The 22,774-nt window shown below is 43.7% G+C and overlaps 1 protein-coding gene across 8 annotated transcripts in view; it reads right to left on the bottom strand.

Moving 5' to 3' along the window:
* The window catches only part of FMN1 (formin 1), a 481,759-nt gene that overhangs the window by 335,828 nt on the left and 123,157 nt on the right, over positions 1-22,774 (bottom strand). For 5 of the 8 annotated variants that reach the window (XM_089309385.1, XM_051822097.3, XM_070053344.2 and 2 more), the window contains 2 exons: positions 22,232-22,407; positions 2,085-2,202 (listed from right to left, as the gene is read on the bottom strand). In XM_089309385.1, coding sequence (XP_089165511.1) covers positions 2,085-2,202; positions 22,232-22,407 — 294 coding nt within the window. Of the gene's footprint in view, positions 1-2,084; positions 2,203-3,622; positions 5,643-10,722; positions 10,821-12,185; positions 12,375-22,231; positions 22,408-22,774 lie in introns of those variants that run through there. The other 3 variants (XM_089309386.1, XM_089309389.1, XM_002718006.6) reach the window with 3 other exon arrangements.

Below are 22,774 nucleotides of genomic sequence, written 5' to 3'. Positions count from 1 at the left end.
AAGAGTCTTAACCTCCCATTTCACTACTTTGATAAATAGCATAAGAGAGGAAAAAATAAGGAACACTGAGGATACAAAAACAGGAGACTGACACCCTGAACTATTCCTGGTCTAATCTCCTTCCATCTGCGTGTTCCCCATAGATGGCAAATTTTCTAAGTGTTTCTCTGAGGGCAGGGAAACCAATGGTAGGTTCACAAAATGTGTTCCACTATAAACCAAATGCTTCTAAGAGACCAGTTGTGCAGAGAACATGTTAACTTCCTCAAAATCAGCAATAAATGATAAGGCAGCTATATACTGATATCCAGTAATGGGGCAGAAAATAAGTTTCCTGCAGACATGGAAGACTTCACTCTTCTTTGGAACACACCTCCAGATGAGCAGGGCATCCAGAAGGTTTCCAAGAAGCTGAGCCCTGACCAGGAGCACAGGAACTATGTCACGGTACTGCCCGCCACCCAGGGAGCAGGCTGGGGAGCCAGTCACCCTCTCCAGACACCTGCCCTCCCTGTCGCCCAGTGCACCCAACAGAACTATCATTAGCAACCTCTTCTTGCTTTCCTCTTTCCCCCACTTCATTTAAGATCTTCAGTAGCTCTGAGTACACATTTCACTATACTAAAACTGAGAAAACCACTACAAAGGTGAACTGCAATGTAGCTCTAAACCTCTGGAAGTGGAAGCGGAGAGTAAACAAAGACTAAGGGCTATCTGTAGGGGTACAAAGCTTCCAAATATTACTCACCACGGGATAAAAAGCCAATTACAATTATTTATTTAATTGTTTACATGGCAAACACCCTGTAATTACAGGAAGAGCACCAACAATCTTGTCTCTGGTAGGGACAAGACTAAAACTACTACAAACTGGAGTAAGAACGCACAGGGTTCATTATTAAGCACACTTCAGGACTTTCAATCATTCACACTCTGTCACATTCTGAGAAAATAGCTTGGCAGGTGGATCACAAACACTCTAATTTTGGGGAATTAAAAAATGGGCAAGAAGCCCGAAACAGCTACACATGTATATTTTCCCTAAGGATATGATAGTGTTCAATCTGTGAGTCAAATACCACAGAAAAAAAATTCTCTGTAGTTCTTAATGTCTGGGTAAAGTCGCAAGTTTCCAATTGTGCAAATGCAGACTAGAAACAATCCCAAGATTCAAGAAGTAATCTGATATTCCACAAGAACATACTGAATCACCCTAACGTTGGTCTATTTGTTATTAATGAGTAGGAATGAAAATAAGCATTTTTCTACAACCACATAAGCTGACCTGAATACACACACAAAAAAAACCACCCACACAATGACAATCAACAAAAAAAATAAGACATGTGTAGGTAATTTCCAAATATCAGGAGAAGGTAAAGAGGGTTCATCAGGGATATAGACACATTTGTGCATGCACCTACTTAAGATACACCCATCCTCTAATTCTTTGGTCATTTTTAAAAAAATTGTGTGTGAACCTATCACTTTAAAAGTAAAAAATATCCAGATTCCTACTCGATTTAAATAGATTCAAGTAAAGTTCCTGGGACCTCTTCCAGAGAGTTAGATTGCTTTAAAATTGGCCATGCATTAAATAAAGCTTTGTCTAACAACAGCCAGCGAGTAACTGATATGGTATCTGTACGTTCGCACTGCACAAGGTTTCTTTATCTCAGGAACATTACTCAGAGACAAACAACAAATCAGATTTCAGCTCTGGAGAATCATGCTCAGCCTCCTCCAGCAGCAAGGCCAGCTCACACAAACCTTACATGAGCGCCAACCACCTGCTTCCTGAGGAATTTGTGACCTACCTTCTCCATTACTTCCCCAAAGCTGCTCCTGTGTTACACACGTGCCCCTTTCCACTCATTCCACTACAGTCCTCTTTCACCTCTAGGAGATTCGTTAACAATAAATGTGCAAAGGTTCACTTTAACAGCAAAACCAGAAAGAGAAGCTTTCAGCATTATATCGTGTAATGAAACAAAACCCCAAATTCTGAGAGTTTGCTAAACCAGAACTGAAAGCTGTTGCAGGAAGAGATTCATTCCTGGGTACCTGGCTTCTTTTCACATTACCTGCTTCAGTGTACTTCAATCCCACTTTTTCTTCTGCATCTTTTGTCTTCGGGGGTGGCCAGACAGCTTGGAGTCTGCCAGGAGTCCTATCATCCTGCTCTGTGGGGCTCTGGTCAGACTGTTGAAAAAGTGGACAAAGAATATGTTAAATGAAATGTGGCCAGAGCCAATTAATTCTCGGAAACAAACACTGTAGCTCTAATTCTAAAACTAATTTTAATTATCAGTTCCACACCGCTCTCATTCACTGCAATCTCAATTACAGTCTCATCATCCCACTACTTGTCTGAGTCTCTTCCAGAAATGTGAAGCGATCAGTTGTTTGGGGTGAAAGTTAAGAAACAACAAACTAAAAACTCAAGGCTAAGTATTACATAGCCCTTGGTAATTTTTTTTCATTAGGTAACTCTTTTTAAAAGCACAAATATATCTTAAGCTGAAGACAAAGACGCAAACCTATCACATTCAGGTACATCTTAGAGTGATTGTAAATGTATCCTCAACCACTCCAGGGTTATTTATAGTAATAAGGACTAGGTTTGCTTATTCCATGAACATTTAGAGTAACACGAAATACTTCTCTAGGTATTCAACACTACTATTTCCAATTCTTTTCTTTCCTATTAAAAAAATGAATGAGGTTGCCTTCATAGTCAAGCTTTATAGGAATTGATTTTCACAAGTATGCTTAGTGTTTAACTACAATCCAAGATAACTTTTAACATTTCAACTGAATACACCAATTGCATGAGAGGGAGTGACAATCGTATAAGGAACAGATATTAAGCAAGAAATTATAGTTATTGTTCTTATGAAACTTTAGGATCTACTAGACAGACACTTAGTATTCTAAAAGTTATTTTTCTTTGAGTAGCAGCAATTTCCATGATCTAAATGTCTCTTCTGCACTAACTTAAAATAATCCTCACAACAACCACATAACATAAGGGTTATTTTCCTGATTTTACACATGAGAAGATTGATGCTCAAAGATTATCAAGGCCATCCAGCCAGGAAATGATACAGAATTAAAACCCAGGTCTCATTCTAAATCTAGAGTTCAGTCAAGAAGTCTCACAACGAACGTGGAACACTGAACTCAAATCACAAGAACACAGCTTGCCAAATGGCAGACTTTCAAAGGAAAAATATAGTTTTCACAAAGGTATAATTAAGTGGTGAGGAAATTCCTGTAAACCTGGGTTACATATCCATATTGCCTCACCTCCCATGCTGGCTAGTTTTTATAAGGCATTTTCTGTAAACGTTTAAACTCGGAATGACAAGCCTTCTTCCTACCTACACATCTTTACATATAAATTTCTTACAATATTCCAGAAAAATATGAGGAGGAAAGAGAAGTATTTCTGTCCGACTCTATTCTCCTTTCCTGGATGATTCATTCTGTTATTATCATCTTTTTACCTACAAGGGAGCCACTAACAAGAGACAACCGACATTCATATCTACAGGAAGCCTAAAAACAGATCGAGAGCACCACATGTTAACGACGAAATGCAAAACCCAATTCTACATACACTTTTGGAGTCAGAGGGGCCATCCGCTGGCCTGGCTTTGGACCGTTCAAACACAGCTCTCAGCGACTCCTTCTCATGTCTCATCTTGCGCTTGAGAGCCTCCAGCTCAGAGGTGTCCGCTGTGGTCCCCTTTTTGGGGGGCCGGATGAATAAGGCTTTAAAGGCCTCCAGGGCAGTCTCCGGTGGCTTGGGCTTGATCTCACCACCCTGTGTCTGGGCTTCTCCGGGGTCCTCGTGGCTCTCCTGATCAGCACTACCGCCCATCTCTTCTTCCTTGGGTGAGCCGGGGTCTGCGGCTTTCCCCTCGGTTTTGGGCATGTCAATGTTGAGCAGCTGAGAGAGCTGCTCCAGGAGAGTGGGAGTGGCCTTGGGATCAGATGCTTTCTCCCCACTCCTCACTGTCTGGGGCCCTGCCTGCACTAGGGACTTCTGAACAGGCTGGGTCAATTTGAGCAGAGCCAGGTCCCCATCCTTTGGTTTAATTTCAGTGATGGTCTCCCCTCCCTCAGCCATTGCCCCCTTCTTCAGTACACGAAGCCCACTAAAAAAAGCTGGAAGCTGGAATGGCTTCTCTCCGGGGGCTTCCTTTTTAGAAGCAGCACTCTTGGTGACATCAGTACTCAAATTCTGGCCTGTTCCTGCAGGTGGGACCCGGGACCCTTCTTCTCCAGCCCGGCCCAGGCCAGGGCTGTGCTCTGTCTGAAGGCCACCATTGCCAGGTTCCGGTTCCCCACTTATCTCAGGTGGAGTCCTTGGAGGACCCTCTGTCCGGAGCTCCGCGTCATCCATGTCCCCAGCGGCAGTGTTTTCCCTAGGATCTCCTGGTTCTTTGGGCTCCTGGGAGGGCTCAGATAAAAGGACACCTGGAGACTCTGGGCCCTTGGCACTGCTTCCCTCTTCTGGCTCCTGGCCACCATCATCAGAGTCTGAATCACTGGTGGTGTGCACGAGGGTCCCGCGGACCCAAATGGCCTCATCTTTGCTCGCACTCGAGGTATCCAGTGGAGGCAGCTCTTGGCCAGGAAGAGAAGTCCCTGCTTCTGCTTTTTCCTGACTTCCTCTGGATTGCATCTCCACGCGGGCAGTCTTCTCACCATTTTCAAGGCCAGGTGGGACCGGTGCCTCGGCCTCCTGCCGCTCCGAGCCATTGCTGGGCTCATCCCGCGGAGGTGTGGGATCTCCCTCTAAGTTGCGGAATGCTTTCAACACAGCCTCTTCCTCTTCAGGCTTCACAGATTCCAACTTACTGGTAAACCCAAACAGGGACTTCATGGAAAACTTACTCAGGATCGACTGAGCCATTTCAAGTCCAGCTTCGGGTTTCTCCGGTCCTGAGACATCACTTTCATTCAGAGAGCTACCATCGTCCTCCATGTCCCAGCAGCGCCCTTGGTGGAAGTTCTGACTCGTGTTACCTTCCCCTGCTCTCTCAGTGTATCCACTCCATCTGCTCTTCACTTCCAGGACAGAGAGCGATAGGACCTGGGAGGCAGCCGGGCTCTGGGCTGCCCGGCAAACACACTTCGCCTCTCAGGAGTCACTGAGCCCTCCTTCCGGCGTGCGTGGTGACGGCCCGCCCAGGGCAACTGTAAAACGTCTGTGGTGCTCTCCGCCCAGGAGCAGCCCAGCCCGGGCTGCGCACCTTACTACTCACGGACCCGCGAGGCTGCGGGGCTGGGACTTCCGTATTTATCCCCGTCGACAAAAGGCTTTTTGTCGGAGGGAAAGTCAGCCTGCCCTGTAATCCCAGCCCGGGACTTCACGGGGAGCTCCGCCCCAGCGCCTGCGGTTCTCCTGGTTGCATTCAACTTCCTCATTGGTGAGCAAGTGGAGGTTCCTGAAAGTGCTGAGCCGGCAAGCTGGCCCCGGACAACAGGCGGTAACCACCACCTCCCGGGAGCTGCCCAAGGGGTTCAGAAGTGAATCAGCAGAAAATGCCCAAAACGCTTCTTACAGGGCCTTCCTTTCCACGGGGATGGCAATCAGGGGCCTTGGACGTCCAGGCCCAGAACCCAGGAGTGCACCCAGATCCACAGACATTCACAAAGCCCAAACCAGATCAAGGAAAGAAAGAGGCCATCCCCAAATGCCTAGAACTCTCCAAAGCAGTTAATTTACTGCCCTTGGTGTTCAAACCCCTCACCCCCCACCTCCACCCCCTGCCCCTGCTTCCCCGCAGGTTTCATCTGGAATGCAGATTTTAGCTGGCAGCTGGGGAGAAAGGAAACCAACAGGACTGGTTTCATATTACTGCTGTTTTAGCTCTGCCCTGGCTGTCTCCCTGTCCTACAAACAGGTACTTAGCAAGCACAGCCACCACGCCCAGAGTCCATCAGCCATAGGGTTGCAGAGTAAACAGCCCCTGCCTGGCAGGACTGATTACCCTGCACACTCCCTGTGCCAACCACAGAATTCTTTCTGCTCAGCAGCTGTGACTGCCCGGCTCAGGGCACCCCTCTCTGCTTTGGTGTTGCAGCCAACTAAATGAAAGCTGCCACCACACAAGGCAACCCTCAACCGGCCTTGTTAGGCAAAGCAACCCATCTGAGGTCGGCCAAGGAACCACAGTCCCCTCAAGGGCAAAACATCTGAAAGGTCTTTATCAGTCAGGTCTCTGTCACAGACCCCAGCTATCTAGAACTGAACCCAGACAGACACACCGATCTTCACACATCGGCTCAATGTAGCCTTCATCACTGATTCTGTGCTGAGGGCCTGGCAACTAAGCACAGGAGAGAAACTTCAGCTCCGTCTGCACAGCTGCCTCCTGGGACAGCTCCTGTCATACCTGAAGGTGTCAGTGTTTTCCAAAGCCAATCCAGCCAGCCAGTATGCAGTGAGCACCTGCCGTAGACAGGGAACCGTACTGGATGAAGAAGAGAAGCAAACTGGCTAAATAGCAATTGCCAGCTCCCTCTGAGTGAAGCCCCAAGAAGAATTTCGCCAAATGGTGAAAAAAAAAAAAAAAAACACCTCATTTTGTTCTGTGAAATGCAAGCTTTAGCCACAGCAAAATGACAGTCTTACCATATCAACAGCTGGAAATGGCTATCACTGATATCCTGTGCCACGTTCCCCGGTGCTGCAAATAATCCTCTTCCATATAATACTAAGAAATTCTGATGGCTATAACACATTTTCAGCAATGTGTTCAAAAAGGACCCTCAAACAAATAATAAAAAACAGGTGCCTATCATTGTATCCCACCTAACCCTATGGGGACAGTTAAGAGAGCACTCACCTTTTTTTTTTTTTTTTTTTTGACAGGCAGAGTTAGACAGTGAGAGAGAGCAACAGAGAGAAAGGTCTTCTTTCTGCTAGTTCAGATGGCCGCTACTGCCAGCGCGCTGCCGAAGCCAGGAGCTTGGTCTCCTATGCGGGTGCAGGGCCCAAGGACTTGGGCCATCCTCCACTGCACTCCTGGGCCACAGCAGAGAGCTGGACTGGAAGAAGAGCAACCGGGACAGAATCCGGTGCCCCGACCAGGACTAGAATCCATGGTGCCAGTGCTACCAGCGGAGGATTAGCCAAGTGAGCCGCGGCGCCAGCTAAGAGCACTCACTTTCTAAATGCTGATTTGATCTTGTGTCTAAGTGGACACTTTCCTTTCTACTCCTGGTTTTAGTATATTTTAAATTAACTGAAGCACTCTTAATCAAAAAGCCACTAATACACTCCAGAAAAAAATTCAACAGTGTCATTTAAACCTCAAAACAGACTGCCTTCCTACAGGAAACATCTCTTGATAAAAATAAGACTTCTGCTGCGTTGAGACTGTAGAAAGAAGACATCATTATACTAGATAATAAGATTGGTCTTTTAATGGGTTTCACAGACCATCTGATATAGGTGTAAGATGGGGTAGATGGGCAGGAGGACATGGCACACATTGGTGCTACTTTTTTTTTTTTTTTAATGAGACATCTCCTTTTTCTGGGACGTAACTAATGCTGACTTCCAGGACCCTCTACAGATTTGGTCAGAATGAAACATAGGCTGGAAGGGGTTACTGGCCCTTCTAATTACATAGCATGAAACAGGATTAGAGTCTCTGCATCCCCTCTGTATCCATATATCCACCGATTCCAACACAATTCCATACAAGTAGAGAAAGTTTGGGTCCCGAATTATTTGACTGCAGCCTTTTGACTCTAAGACAAGTTATTAGGTTCATTTAAAAAATGGATTCTTCTGTATTTACTTGTTATTTAGATATTATTTTAAAAACAGAGAGAGAGGGAGAGACAAAGAGATCTTTCATCTGATGGTTCACTCCCCAAATGGCTAACAGCTGGCACTGGGACAGGCCAAACCAGGAGCCAGAAACTTCATCTGGCTTTCCCATGTGGGAGGTAGGGGCCCAAGCACTCAGGCCATGTTCCGCTGCCTTCCCAGACTCATTAGCAGGGGGCTGGATCAGAAGTGGGGCAGCTGGGACTCAAACCGCCATCCAAATGGGATGATGGTGTTGCAGGTGTCAGCTTAATCAGCTACACCACAATGCCAGCAAAAGGCTCATTTTAAAAGTCAGGCAACCATAGCTGAGAGGTTACAGATCACCTTACACATCTAGTAGATGGTGAAGAATAATACCTAACATCTGAGTATTTATTGTGTGCGCAGCACTGTTTTAAGTGCTCCATGATTAATACTCACTCTTGTGATACAAACAGCAACTATGTGAGGTTGGTATTATTCTCTTTCCATGCTAGGAAATTGAGGCACAGGAAGATGAAATAGCTTGCTCATGTGCACAGAGCCAGGTACTCATACTCTAAATCCTGTTCTCTTCATGTCTTCTAAGGCCCAGAGCTCACCTTCCTGCCACCAGCAGATGCCACAGACAGCTGAGTCTGGAGGTACAAAAGCTTTTAGGCCCAATTCAATGTGGACTCTCACTATCCTGTGAAATGCAGTTTACCCTCTAACGGGTAGGGAATGGCCAGCTCACAGGCCACATAAGATCCTCTGGGTCTGTTCCTCACAGGAGTGACCTGAAATTCAATGTATCTAATGTAGGTTAATTTTTAAGTCATTAAGTTATATGGCCTGTGAATGATGTTATAAATACCCAAATGACACTTAGCAGAAAAAAGGCTCCCCACCCTTGCAAAAAGGACACAGAAGACAGACTTCATACAAATCTAACACTGATACTGATTGTTATTTTCCACCTCTGTAACTTGGGAACAAAATCTAGAAGTGTTCATTAAAAAAAAAAAAAATTTAGTTAACACCTAGCTGGCTTTTTTACTGATCATAGATAAGGCAAAGAAATCTCTGGAATCAAACATCAAAATTTCCAGCTTACTTGCACCATTCTCCTTTATTTATGAAGCACAACTCCTCTTACAAAGACTTGTTCATTCAACATTATTAATGAGTACCAACTCATGAGTTAATTAGGCTCCAGAACAATCAAAATGAAGATACTCCAGCCTTCCACCTTCACAAAATGTATAGTTTAGTACAACATGTCACTCAAGAGAGTGTTTATATAGACTGTAACTGAGTATTGTAGACTCAGTCTGAATAGCAATTGCTAGACCCAAAACAATTTTGAAAGAAAGCAAGCATACCCCATATAAATATGCAGCTGGGTCAGCAAGAGCAGTATGGGAATTCAAGGAGGGCTTTTAAGCACTGACGTCTTTTTTTTTTTTTTCCAAAATTTTATTTATCTGAAAGACAGAGTTACAGAGAGGTAGAACCAGAAAGAGAGAGAGATCTTCCATCCACTGGTTCACTCCCCAGATGACCACAACGGCCAGAGCTGAGCTGATCCAAAGCCAGCAGCCAGGAGCTTCTTCCATGTCTCCCACATGGTTGCAGGGACCCAAGGAGTTGAGCCATATTTTATTGTTTTCCCAGGCCATAGCAGAAAGCTGGATCGGAAGAGGAGCAGGTAGAACTCAAACTGGAGCCCCCCGTATAGGATGCTGGTACTGCAGGCTGGGGCCTTAAACCACTGCGCCACAGTGCCAGCCCCTGAGCACTGACATCTTTAGGTCACTGGTTCTCATGACTATATGGAACGTTACTGTCTGTGGTCATAAAGGGAATTAAAAAGTTTCAGACTAAGGTTACCATAAGGAAACTACAGATTTGATTTACATTGGTTTTGAAAAATGAGTCTATTTAAGCCTGCTAGGGACACACAGGCCATATAAGGTCCTGTGAAATTATTTGGTCTGGCCCTGCCAACGCAACCACAGGTGAGACTCGAAATTCAATAAATGTATAGCAGGCTAATCTTTAAGTTGATAATTTTGTATGGCCCACAAACTATGTTATGAATATCCAAATGGCCCATGGCTGAAAAAAGATTCCCCAGTTCTGTAAGGCTTTAATGTTTTGGGGGGAGGAAGAAGTATAAACCATCACTTCTCTTAGACATTATTTATCTCAGGGTCATCTTATTCTGTGCTAACACTTAATAAGCCCCTACTACACAAAATCAATGGAAGTCAAAGTTTTCCCTCTTCACCACCTACTACAATCTCAGCTGATTGTTATTGTTCTAACTTCAAGATACTTAAACTTTCCAATAGCCACAATTGTGCAAAATGCCAGGTGAAAGTGGTCCATCGCAGACGATTAAGTCAACACACACATGATAAATAATTCACATTTGACCAACATGCTTTGTTTATTTGTTAAAAGCAATCAGTAATTGACTACTCAAAATCTGAGCACAGTATTTTATGTTTACGTTTTAAAATTCAAACTGGTAAGTTCCCTGTGTTTCTCCCATGTCACCATCCTCTAAGCTGGACCTCCAAGGTCCAGAGCGATAAGAACACCTGTCCAACAATTAGATCTTTGGTGAGACATGCTTGAAAGAACAATTGCAACAAAAACACATCTCCACCAACAGGCAGGAAAGCCTGGGCCTTTGACTTTCGTGACATTAGAAAACTGCTTTCTTAAAAAGCATTTTGTAAAACTTAGACACTGCCTGAAAAGAAAATGCCCTACAGGCCCTCTTACTCTTGGTAGCTCTCCCGCATATCATGCAGTTTAGATGATTCACTGCATTCACTACATTCTCATAAAACCCCAGAACGGCAAGGTGAAAAAAGGAAAGCAAAGGAGCTTACATTTCACGGGGATTAGACGACTTAATTGTCATGTTCCTCCTTGTCTGACTTACGTGATTTAGGTTCCCAACCTGAATTAAAAGACTAATTGCTTCCAACTTCCCAAACGAGTTCAAATAGGTTCACGTGAAGATGGTTTGAAACAACATGCAGAACATGGAGTTAAAATTAGTAAGGGAAATAAGAGGGTAGAAGCTTTCTGTGGAAGATTGGGGAAAGTCAGTAAGCTATGAATAAAGATATAGGTAGGACAACAGGTGATGACAAATTTGGGGCTGAGGGGTGTTCAGGATGTGTTTTAACCATGAAGTCTAGTACAAAAGGGGAGAATTTAGGAAATGATGACATCACTGGTACTCAGAAAACATTTGTTGACTAAATGTGTCATTCAAAGGGAGAGTAAGCTTGTGGAAGATTCTGGGTAGAACAAAGTTGTTGAGAGGCAGAATGAGAACTTAAACATACTAGAAACCATCTAGTTTAACCTTTTTTTTTTGGTAAAGATTTACTTTTTACTTACTTGAAAGGCAGAGTCATGAAGAGAGGAGGAAAGAGAGAAAGAGAAAGAGAGAGAGAGAGAGAGAGAAAGAGATTTTCTTCCATCTACTGGTTCCCTCCACATATGGCTGCAACAGCCACAGCTGGGCCCAGCCAGAGCAAAGAGCCTGGAGCTTCCTCCAGGTCTCCCATGTAAGTGCAGGGACCCAAACACTCGTGTCATCTTCTGAAGCTTTTCCCAGGGCATTAGCAGGGAGCAGGATTAGAAGTGGAGCAGCCGGGACTCGGAACTGGTGCCCATTATAGGATGGGCAGAAGCTTAACTTGCTATACCACAGCACTGGCCCCTAACTTCTTGTTTTAAAGATGAAACAGTTGAAGTAGAGAATTGGTCCCAGCTCACAGAGCCGGACCAGACTGAAAATGAGGTCTCCTATCTCCTGTGCACCACACCTTCTCTTACTTCCTCTTACTGAGAGGCCATGTGATCTTTCTCTTTGATACAGTTTCTGAAATATTTTATCATCTTGCTATTTCACTCTTTAATTAACATGTAATACTTATACATTTGTATGGGCTGCAGTGCCACATCTCAACACATATACTCTACAGCGTAAACTGCTCAAACCAGGCAACTAGCCTTTCCCTTTCCTTATCTTCTCTTTGTGTTTGGAGCCTACCAGCTCCTCTTTCACATCTTTATACCACATATAATACAACGTTATGATCTATAATCAGCCCACTGTCCTAGCAAACACCAGAACTCCTGTTTGTTTTGATTCCTGTCGTTCAACCTCCTATACCCCCGACTCTTCCCAGCCTCTACCGTCATTACACAGGAAAGAGAACATGCAATACTTCTTTTTCTGCATCTGGTTTTTCAATTACATAATGATCTCTGGTACTATCCATGCAGCTGCAAATGTCAGGATCTCAATCTAATTTTTTTTGTCATGCACTCTTACCCTCTTTCTCATCAGCAATTGCCTTAGGCTCACTTTCCACATCTTTGAAGTGGGAATACCACCTTGCTATGTCACAGGAATATCATGAGGCCCAACGAAAGAGAGGCAGAGGCTTCCTGAGACTTCTCATTCTGTTATACTGCCTTGATGGCATGCGTGCCCCTGCCAATCAGGGCAAGATTTCTAATAGCCCCGATGGGTCAACCCTATCAAAACTGCACAACTGTTTTCACTAACGGGTTAAAAAGAAAACAGGCTGCACCTGTCTACTGTGAGGACCACTCCCAACAGGCAGTAACAAGGCTTCTGTGGAAATAGGTTGAATGTTGATAACAAACTAGAAGAAAATACAAGGGAACACAAGAGGCCAGGGGATGTTGTGAAGCTGGAAGAGAGCAGTAGTCTTTGGATGCAAAAGGAACAAGGGCAGTGTGCAAGGTTAAGATCATGGCCCTGGGGCCCACATTGCAGCACAGCTGGTAAAGCTGCTGCCTGCAGTGCCAGCATTCCACAAGGGTGGCAGTGTGAGTCCCAGCTGCTCCACATCCAATCCAATTCCCCGCCAATGAGCCTGAGAAAGCAATGGAAGATAGTCCCAGTCCTTGGGCCCCTGCACATATGTGGGAAACCCAAAAGAGGCTCTTGCCTCCTGACTTCAGCTTGGCTCAGCCCTGGGGAGTGAACCAATGGATGGAAGACCTCTCCTCCCTCCCTCCCTCTCTCTCTCTCTACATATATATATATATATGTGTGTGTGTGTGTGTGTGTATGTCTCTCGCCCCCTCGCCCCCTCCCCCCCCCACCTAAACCCTGTAACTCTGAATTTCAAATAAATAAATCTTCCAAAAAAAAAAAAAAAAAAAGAGCATGGCCTTCGGTTCAGGCCTCACACCATGCTTTGCCCCTATAAGCCTGACTTTGGGCAAGTTCCAGCTAAGCTACTGCCTTTTCATCTGGAAATTGTGAATAAGAATAGCACACACCTCAAGGGCTGTTAATGAGCACTAAATAGGTTAATATGATGGATACTCTTTAAGGTGTGGCACATGGAAAGACTGTATAGGTATTACCTATTTTTTTAATAAGAAAGAAACAAACCAAGCAGCATCTAATAGCATTTTAAAACACTGCATTAATAAGAAACAAGTATTTACTAATGAACTGACAGCCCACACAGGAAGATGCCCCCTGTAGCTCCCTGTAATCTATACACTGGGACAGAGGGGCTAAATACAATTCCTCCCCACAGCTGGGCCTCGAGCAAATCAAGTGCCAAAGAAAACTCTTTCAAGTAGGTCCTTTGGGTGTTTCAGGGCCCGTGCTCTCTGGATTGGGTTTTTTTTTTTGTTTGTTTGTTTTTTTTTTTTTTTGGTATCTGAAGCACTTGAAAAGAGTAATTAGCTTAGAGTTTTCTCAGTGGCTGCTGCAGGCTGCAGGAAAAGTTCACCCTGTTCTTTATTATGTTTCCTGAGTTCCAAGGTGATTTTTTTTTAAGATTTATTAATTTACTTGAAAGAACTAGAGAGAGAGAGGGAGAGACAGAGATCTTCCATCCATGGTTCACATCCCAAATGGCCACAACAACCAGGACTGGGTCAGGCCAAAGCCAGGAGCCAAGAATTTCATCCAGGTCTCCTACGTGGGTGGCAGGGGCCCAAACAATTGGGCCATCTTCAGCTGCTTTTTCTCAGGCCATTATCAGAGAGATGGATTGGAAATGGACCAGCAGGGACACGAACTGGTGCCCACATGGGATGTTGGCATTACAGGTGCTGACTTTACCATCCATGCCACAATGCCAGCCCCTCCAAGTTGATTTTAAATCCCTTAATAATTTCAGCGATGTGCCAGCACTGTGGCATGGTGGGTTAAGCCATTGCCTGAAACTCTGGCAGCCCACACAAAATTTTCTCTGTGTTTACACTCTAGAGTCCAAATTTATATGAATGGCTATTATATTTCACATCAGAAAAGGTGAAGGAAAAAAGGATAATGAGTGTTATCATTGTAACAGAAAAGTGAATTTCACAGTTCCGTTTACCATAAACATGTTTCAATGATTAAGCCGAGCTTGATATTCTTTTTGTTTTATAAAGAAATCTGAAATGTTACTTGCAGTATGTAGTGAATACAAGGAGGATGTCAAGGAAAATGCACACATGCATGAGAAATGATCTTCATGAATGGCAGAAAAGAGAATTCTTATTTAAATGTAATAACAAACCTCCACATCAATCCCAAAGTTAGAATTTGGGAGAGATGTCTGGTTATAGTTCAAGGTTAGGAGGGATGAGCTTTGGTTTAGTGGTTAAGATATACCACCTGGGATACCCGCATCCCATATCAGGGTTCCTGAGTTTGAGTCCCAGGTCCACTCCTGACTCCAGCTTCCTATTAATGTACAACTGGGAGACAGCATGTGGTGGCTCAAGCACTTGAGTCCCTGCCACACCATATGGGAGATCCGGCTCTTGACTTTGACCTGGCTACCTTGGCTACTGTGGGCTTCCAGAGGGTGAACCAGTGGATGGAAGATGTGGTCACACCACAGACACATCCTCTATTTCTCATATACATACACACTTACTCTCATTCTTACACACACAAACACATTCATTGAGGAAACAAGCTTCTTAGCTATTTCTGAATTTACTTCCAAGTACAAGTCCCTTGTCATGAATATCCTAATGATCTGGGTAAGTCAATGCTGTAGCCATTACCTTTAAGGAATAGCCTCTCTTTATTTCAGGCATGGAAAGCCAAGACACTGTGGCAAAAAAAAAAAAAAAAAAAAAAAACCTAAATGAAAGATCTCTGTGAGTGAGATCCCAGCGGAAAGTATGGGCCATCAAAGAGGAGGTACCTTTCTCTGAAGGGAGGAGAGAACTTCCACTTTGACTATGGCCTTGTCTAAATAAGATCAGAGTTGGCGAACTCAAGAGACTTCCATAGCTTTGGCAACTCATGACAACAGCGTAGGGTGATTACTGAAGCCATAAACAAGAGTGTCAATTGTTAAGTCAACAACAGGAGTCACTGTGCACTTACTCCCCATGTAGGATCTCTGTCCTTAATGTGTTGTACGATGAGAATTAATGGTAAAACTACTACTCAAACAGTACTTTATACTTTGTGTTTCTGTGTGGGTGCAGTCTGTTGAAATCTTTACTTAGTATATACTAAGTTGATCTTCTGTATATAAAGATAATTGAAAATGAGGCCGGCGCCGCGGCTCACTAGGCTAATCCTCCGCCTTGTGGCACCGGCACACCAGGTTCTAGTCCCGGTCGGGGCGCCGGATTCTGTCCCAGTTGTCCCTCTTCCAGGCCAGCTCTCTGCTGTGGTCAGGGAGTGCAGTGGAGGATGGCCCAAGACCTTGGGCCCTGTACCCGCATGGGAGACCAGGATAAGTACCTGGCTCCTGCCATCGGATCAGTGCGGTGCGCTGGCCGCGGCGGCCATTGGAAGGTGAACCAACGGCAAAGGAAGACCTTTCTCTCTGTCTCTCTCTCTCACTGTCCACTCTGCCTGTCAAAAAATATAAAATAAAATAAAGATAATTGAAAATGAATCTTGATGTGAATGGGATGGGAGAGGGAGTGGGAGATGGGAGGGTTGCAGGTGGGAGGGAAGTTATGGGGGGAAAAAGCCACTATATCCAAAAGTTGTACTTTGGAAATTTATATTTATTAAATGAAAGTTAAAAAAAAGGAGTAGCCTCTCTTCGGCTTCCATAAAGCCTTCCAAAGATGGGACCCTTTCTGTGTAATGCAGAGTCATTTTTTCCGAAAGCAGTCTGTGCAGTTTTGAGATCGCAATCCCCAGGGTAATTTCGGTGGTAGCCTGCTTCTCAGTTCTCATTGATTATGGAAGCTAATCTATAGCCATTAAATGAATGTCTTATGTTCTTAAATAAAAAGCAAAGTAAAAGAAAACCAATCAAAACACACCTAAAGTAGTGGAGAAGTGGAAGGGCTGAACATTTAAGGACTTGGGTTTAGAGTCAGGCCTTTGTTCAAATCTGGCCCCTGCCCTTTCTAAATCTCTCTCTCTTTCGTACATCAAGTACAATAATACCTCCAACAGCTGTGTTTGGCACATAGGAAGCGATCAACCCATGGAAATTCTTGCTACTGGTTTAGACAGTCATGGGTGGGTGTGGATGCGGTAATTACATCCTTTGCTTCCTTATTCAGGCCAGTTTGGTACAAAATCTCCAGAGACTCACAGGCGAGAAGACTGTGATGATCCCTGGAAACGAGAATCACCACAAAGAGTGCAGACTTTGTATGTTAGAAGCTGGTGTGCAAAATCCTACTTCCAGAGGCTGCTGTAAGCACCATAAAATTCCAATGACCATTTACCTTTTCTGATTTTTGTCTTTGTTTTCAATCTCAGGCCACATGTCTTTTCTCCCCACCCATGTCCCATGTTTACAGGCACTTTGATGAGCATGCCTCTCAAATGGACTCTCCATGAAACGGAACTTGTTATAAGGAGCTGGGCTCCACTGACTCTAGTCTCTGACCACATTCAGTTGCCTTTGACACATCTGATTCAAAGTGCATTGACATCTGAGGTACGTGGCTAATGGTAGCTCCTCTTTTGCTGTTATTTAACTCCTTAACTTTCATATTCTAAATTGGAACTTTGGGGGGAGTTAGATTTTAACATATATAGATGCTACCCTAGACCAATTCACACATTTAGTGCATTTGGATATTGTCCCAAAAGTGGTACTTAGGGCTATCCTGATTTTAATCAGTAAAATATAGGATACCCATTTAAATTTGAATTTCAACCAAATATAAACCATTTTTCTTTTTTTTACTATTAGCATGTCCAATACAGTATCTGACAATCCCAGCATCCAAAAGTGGAGACGAGAACACATGTGTAGGCCGGCGCTGCGGCTCAATAGGCTAATCCTCCACCTTGTGGTGCTGGCACACCAGGTTCTAGTCCCGGTCGGGGTGCCGGATTCTGTCCCAGTTGCCCCTCTTCCAGGCCAGCTCTCTGCTGTGGCCCAGGAGTGCAGTGGAGGATGGCCCAAGTGCTTGGGCCCTGCACCCCATGGGAGACCAGGATAAGCACCTGGCTCCTGGCTTACGGATCAGCACAGCGGCCATTGGAGGGTGAACCAACAGCAAAAAGGAAGACCTTTCTCTCTCTCTCTCTCACTATCCAATCTGCCTGAAAAAAAAAAAAAAGAGAGAACACATGTGTTTTCTTCCAAGGGCTTTGTATTTTGCCCAGAGTGGTACATGGAATTTGCTTGAGCAGGACTGCGGGACCATGACTCAAACAGAGCCTCTCTACATAGCAGTCTGGCACCAAGTCAGCAGCATTGGCTGCTTAACCACTGAAATACATATTGGTTATGTGACCTTGTGATCTAATAAGAAATACGTACTTGGTCCTTGCCTCTGGTCCCTGACCAGAGCTCCTAAAAGCCTTGTAACTTCCTAAGTGATAAGCTTAATATTAATATTATTAATAAGATAATAATATTGGGTTTTTCCCCAGCTCCAGAAACAGCTCTGGTGTAGCAAAGTACAAGTAGAGTATTTAATTATTCACAAGAAACCCCTTTCTGTCATACCTAAGATTTCGCTAATGAGGTAAGTTTGGGGAAGGTCTTTCGGACAGTGGGCTGGTTGCCAGAAAAGCCAGTCTTGTGATTACAGGGTTGGACTTTTCAGCTCCAAACAGACCTGAACTGACCACAAAGCAGTTGGACCAACATTCAGTAATTTAACCTGTAATGCCTGTGTAATGAGGCTTCCATAAAAACCCTAACCAAAGGAGTTCTGTCTCTAAGGGGTACAAGCTCTTGTGTTCAGAACCTTTCCAGACCTCACTATCTGTATTTCTTCATCTAGCTATTCAATTGTTTCCTTTACAAACATGTTTTGCCATAAATTGGAAATAGTAAGGAAATTGGTTATCTGTGTTGTGTAAGCCATTCTAGCAAATACCTTACTTATCTTTAAGTATGTATGTATGTAAGTATGTATATATATATTTTGAAACACTGAATGACTTGAATCCAGGCACTCTGCTATGAGATGCTGGTATCCTAAGCAGCATCTTAACCCCAGTGCAAAAAACCTGCCCCTCTAACAAATTATTGAACCTAAGTAGGAGTTCATGGAAGCTTCCATTCAGCATCCCAGTCAGTGAACTGGAACCCCACCACTTGTCACTGGCATCTGAAGTGGGATGGTCTCGTGGGACTGTGCCCTTAAGCTATGGAGACTGATGTTAACTCGGGGATAGTGCCAGAATTGAACTGAATTATTCAACATTTATTTGGAGTTGACAGAGAATTGCTTCATGTGGACAACTCAAACATTTGGTGTCAGAAGTGTGGGGAGAGGAGAGAAAGAGAGTTATTCTGGTTTGTTTTTATTTAGTTTGGTAAATAGATGCTCCCCTGAGTCTCCCTAATGTCTACCCTATACCAACACCACTTCTGCCATCCCCCAAGGAAACCCTTAGATCTTCTTATAATTCGGTAACTAAAAGATGAATGCCAAACTAAACCATGGAACTCAGTAACAACCTTAACCTTGACACTATATCCACCCCAAATTATGGATGACAGACTTCCACGTATTATTAAATATTTTAGCTGTCATTCTTCCATATTAATGAGGGTCAGCACAGCCAGAGAAACAGGCCCAGTAATATCTCAACAACAATGCTGCGAATCAGGCTTACAACTGAAATCAGGGTGGTGCTTGTCCAGTTTTGAAGACTGATTCACATATTGCTTAGCAGTGTACTCCTCTCTGACTTTAGAGTTCAAAGCCACCAGAGGAAGGAAGGATGTCCTTGCCAGCTGGTATGATAGCCACTAACATCATGTATACTCTTTCTAAATCAACATAACCCTTTCTGATAGAAATCTTACTTAGAACATCAATATATAAACATGGGATTCAAATCACATTGTCTAAATAGGGGAGAGGGCTTGGAAGTGAGACACTTGTACAGCCCAAAGTATAAAAACCCCTGATATAGAAAATAATGTAATTATGGGGCTGGTGCTGTGGCGCAGTGGGTTAAAGCCCTGGCCTGAAGCATAGGCATCCCATATGGGAGTCAGTTCTAGTCCCAGCTGCTCCTCTTCCCATCCAGCTCTCTGCTGGGAAAGCAGTAGAGGATGGCCCAAGACCTTGGACCCCTGCACCTACATGGGAGACCAGGAGGAGGCTCCTGGCTCCTGGCTTCAGATCAGCATGGCTCTGGCCATTGCAGACAAATGGGGAGTGAACCAGCAGATGGAAGACCTCTCTCTGCCTCTCCTTTCTCTGTGTGACTCTGACTTTTAAGCAAATAAGTAAATCTCTTTAAAAAAATAATGTAATTAAACTATTCTAGTGCTTAAAAATTATAATAGAAAACTAAGAAACATAAAACATATTTTGCCTTTTATATAAATATATAACATAAAATTACTTATTTACAAGATATATAATACTCATGGTATATAATTTATATACCATATATAATTATGATGTATAAATATATACATAAATCATAAAGGCCTGGGTAAAAAATAGACCTTTTTGAAACAGTGATATGGGGCCAGCACCATGGCGTAGGAGGTAAAGCTGCCGCCTACAGTGCCGGCATCCCATATGGGCGCCAGTTTGAGTCCTGGCTACTCCACTTCTGATCTCTCTGCTATGGCCTGGAAAAACAGTAGAAGATGGCCCAAGTCCTTGGGCCCCTGCACCTACGTGGGAGACCCAGAGGAAGTTCCTGGCTCCTGGCTTCAGATCAGCACAGCTCCAGCCGTTGCGGCCATCTAGGCAGTGAACCAGCGGATGGAAGTCCTCTCTCTCTCTCTCTGTCTCTGCCTCTCTGTAACTCTGCCTTTCAAATAAATAAATAAAATCTTTTTTTAAAAATGTGATATATACCAAAAGCCTAAAAATGCTTATAGAAGATAACCACCTCCAAAAGTGTATTAAGGAATAGCCCTACATAATTGTGGTGGCAAAAGAAGATAGAGGCAAAATTATGTGTGGTCCTGTCACCAATTTCCAAATAATAAAAGTGTTCCAAAAACTGGAAACAACTTTAACAGCCAATGATGGAGAATGGTTGAATAAATGCTGGCACACTGTCTGGTAGAATATGACTCAACCGCCTTAAACACATCCATAAGGAATTTGTAGCAACATGGATAGGCAGTAGAAGAGCAACTGGTTAAAAAGAGAGAGAGAGAGAGAGAGAGAGAGAGAGAGAGAAAGAAGAAAGAGAAAAAGAAAAGAAAGTTAGGTTATAAAATCTAGCATGCCTATATGTTTAAAAATTTCTAACTGAAAATAACTCACACATAATACATATTTCAACTTTTCCATAATGATTGTGTATGAATTTTACAATTATAATAAATTTATGAAGTTACAGGACAATTTCACTTACAGGCAAGAAGGAAAAACCAGAAATAAATCATTTAGCTGATTTCAAAACACAGATGGAAAAGAAAGTAGCAGTTCAAAATTCATTTCAGCACCTTTATACTCCAGCCCGCCCACAGTTTGCCACAAGCAAACTCACCAACAGATGTCACTGTTAGACTTCTTACTTTGAGCCTATCTCTGAAGATGCACAACTTCACTGTTCAGATCAGAAGGCGAAACCAAAACCTTTTACAAATCCCCAAGTCATCTCCCAATGGGTTGTAGATTTGTCATTTTTTGACTCCAGTCCAAACCTCATTTTATAATAACCAACGCCGAAAACTTTTCTAAAATGCCATACAGTGACTATGAACTTTAGGGCTACAAGAAGCACAGGATTCTCTTGCTCATTTGTTACCACTCATATGAACACGGCTGAAATAAACCACCCTGTATCACCACTCATATAATAACAGTCCCAACCTACACTCATCAATACTTACTTCCAGGCCAGAAAGTAATGAATTGAAGAACATGAGATTGTCAGTAGGCATTAAAGTTAATAGGAAAAAGAAAACAAAAAGCATCTTGGATGCTCAGCGCTCACTGCATCTGTGACAGGATCCGGGGTGGCTAAAGTAGTGGTGAGAGCTGTGACAGTCTGGTCAATACGATCAGGCCATCTAAATGTGCTGGTAGATGAAACCTATCCCAGTGCTTTGTGTTGGGGAGTCAATGCTTCTGGGTCGATGAAAACACAAATGAATGAGAATGAAGTAGGCTATGTGTTTTAAATAGGTCATCTTGTAGCCATCAGATTTCCTGTCTACCTGGTCACTTGTTAACTGAACAGCTATAGAGAAAAAAGGTTATAAATATGCAAGGAAGACAAGCTACTTAGATTTCATTTGAGTATCCAAAGCATATCCAATGGCTGACATATATTATTCACAAATTCTGAGTAAGATGGTATTCAGAAGTGACTATCAGCAACTGGGTGATCCCACGAGGGTTAGACAGAAAAGCTAATGTGAATAAAACACTCTGAAAACATTCCAATACATTACAAACACCATCTCTTCAGATGAAATCACTGGTTCGCGCACAAACTTCAGATCACCAAGTTTCTAATTTTCTGCAACTCACTGATTTTTTTAAAAGATTTATTTATTTATTTGAAAGTCAGAGTTACACAGAGAGAGAAGGAGAGGCAGAAAGAGAAAGAGAGGTCTTCCATCCGCCAATTCACTCCCCAGATAGCCGCGACGGCTGGAGCTGCACCAATCTGAAGCTGGGAGCCAGGAGCTTCTCCTGGGTCTCCCATATGGGTGCAGGGGCCCAAGGACTTGGGCCATCTTCTTCTGCTTTCCCAAGCCACGGCAGAGAGCTGGATTGGAAGTGGAGCAGCTGGGACTCAAACTGGCACCCAGTTTGGATGCCGACACTCAGGAGGCAGTTTACTCGCCATGCCACAGCGCCGCCCCCCCCCCAATGATTTTTAAAAGAATGATTCCCACGCAAAATGCATTTTCAGCAGCTTTCTCTTACACAATTTACATTAAGTACATATTAAATAAGCTTTTGTTGACTGCAAAGAACCACAGCACAAATACAAAAATTTCTACTCACATGGAGATCCAAGTACAATTCACTTCTGTTTGGCTTCTCTCTTTCCTCATGGAGCAGAAATGGACAGGCTGGTCCTGTTCTATAGCCCAAGACCCATGCACTTCCATCCCTGTTGGGAAGGTCTTTTGTTGTCTGTTCACTGAAGCAGTCCCAGGGCAAGCCATCAGCAGAGGTACCTAAACAAACACAGAGACCATTAGCTTCCCAGAAGCTTGAAAGAAAACAAAAACAAAAACAAAACACAAGACAGCCATATTGGGGAACTCCTACATGGACCACTTCAAACTATTTTTTATTTTACTTTTTAGGTTATATTTTTAGAGTTTGCTTTCCTCCAAAAGTATTTCTTTTAATTATGCTTTCAGGATCACACTAACAAAAAATTGAAATGTAGGTACTTATCCTCAATTTTAAAATATGTCTATTAGCTGGCCGGTGCTGCGGCTCACTAGGCTAATCCTCCGCCTGTGGCGCTGGCACACCGGATTCTAGTCCGGGTCCGGGGCGCCGGATTCTGTCCCAGTTGCCCCTCTTCCAGGCCAG

This window comes from Oryctolagus cuniculus, chromosome 12 (assembly GCF_051225735.1).
Source record: "Oryctolagus cuniculus isolate XC-2025 breed Fujian yellow rabbit chromosome 12, ASM5122573v1, whole genome shotgun sequence".
NCBI lineage: Eukaryota > Metazoa > Chordata > Mammalia > Lagomorpha > Leporidae > Oryctolagus > Oryctolagus cuniculus.
Note: the sequence above shows the minus strand (reverse complement) of the source record. Positions and strands in the feature narration are given on the sequence as shown.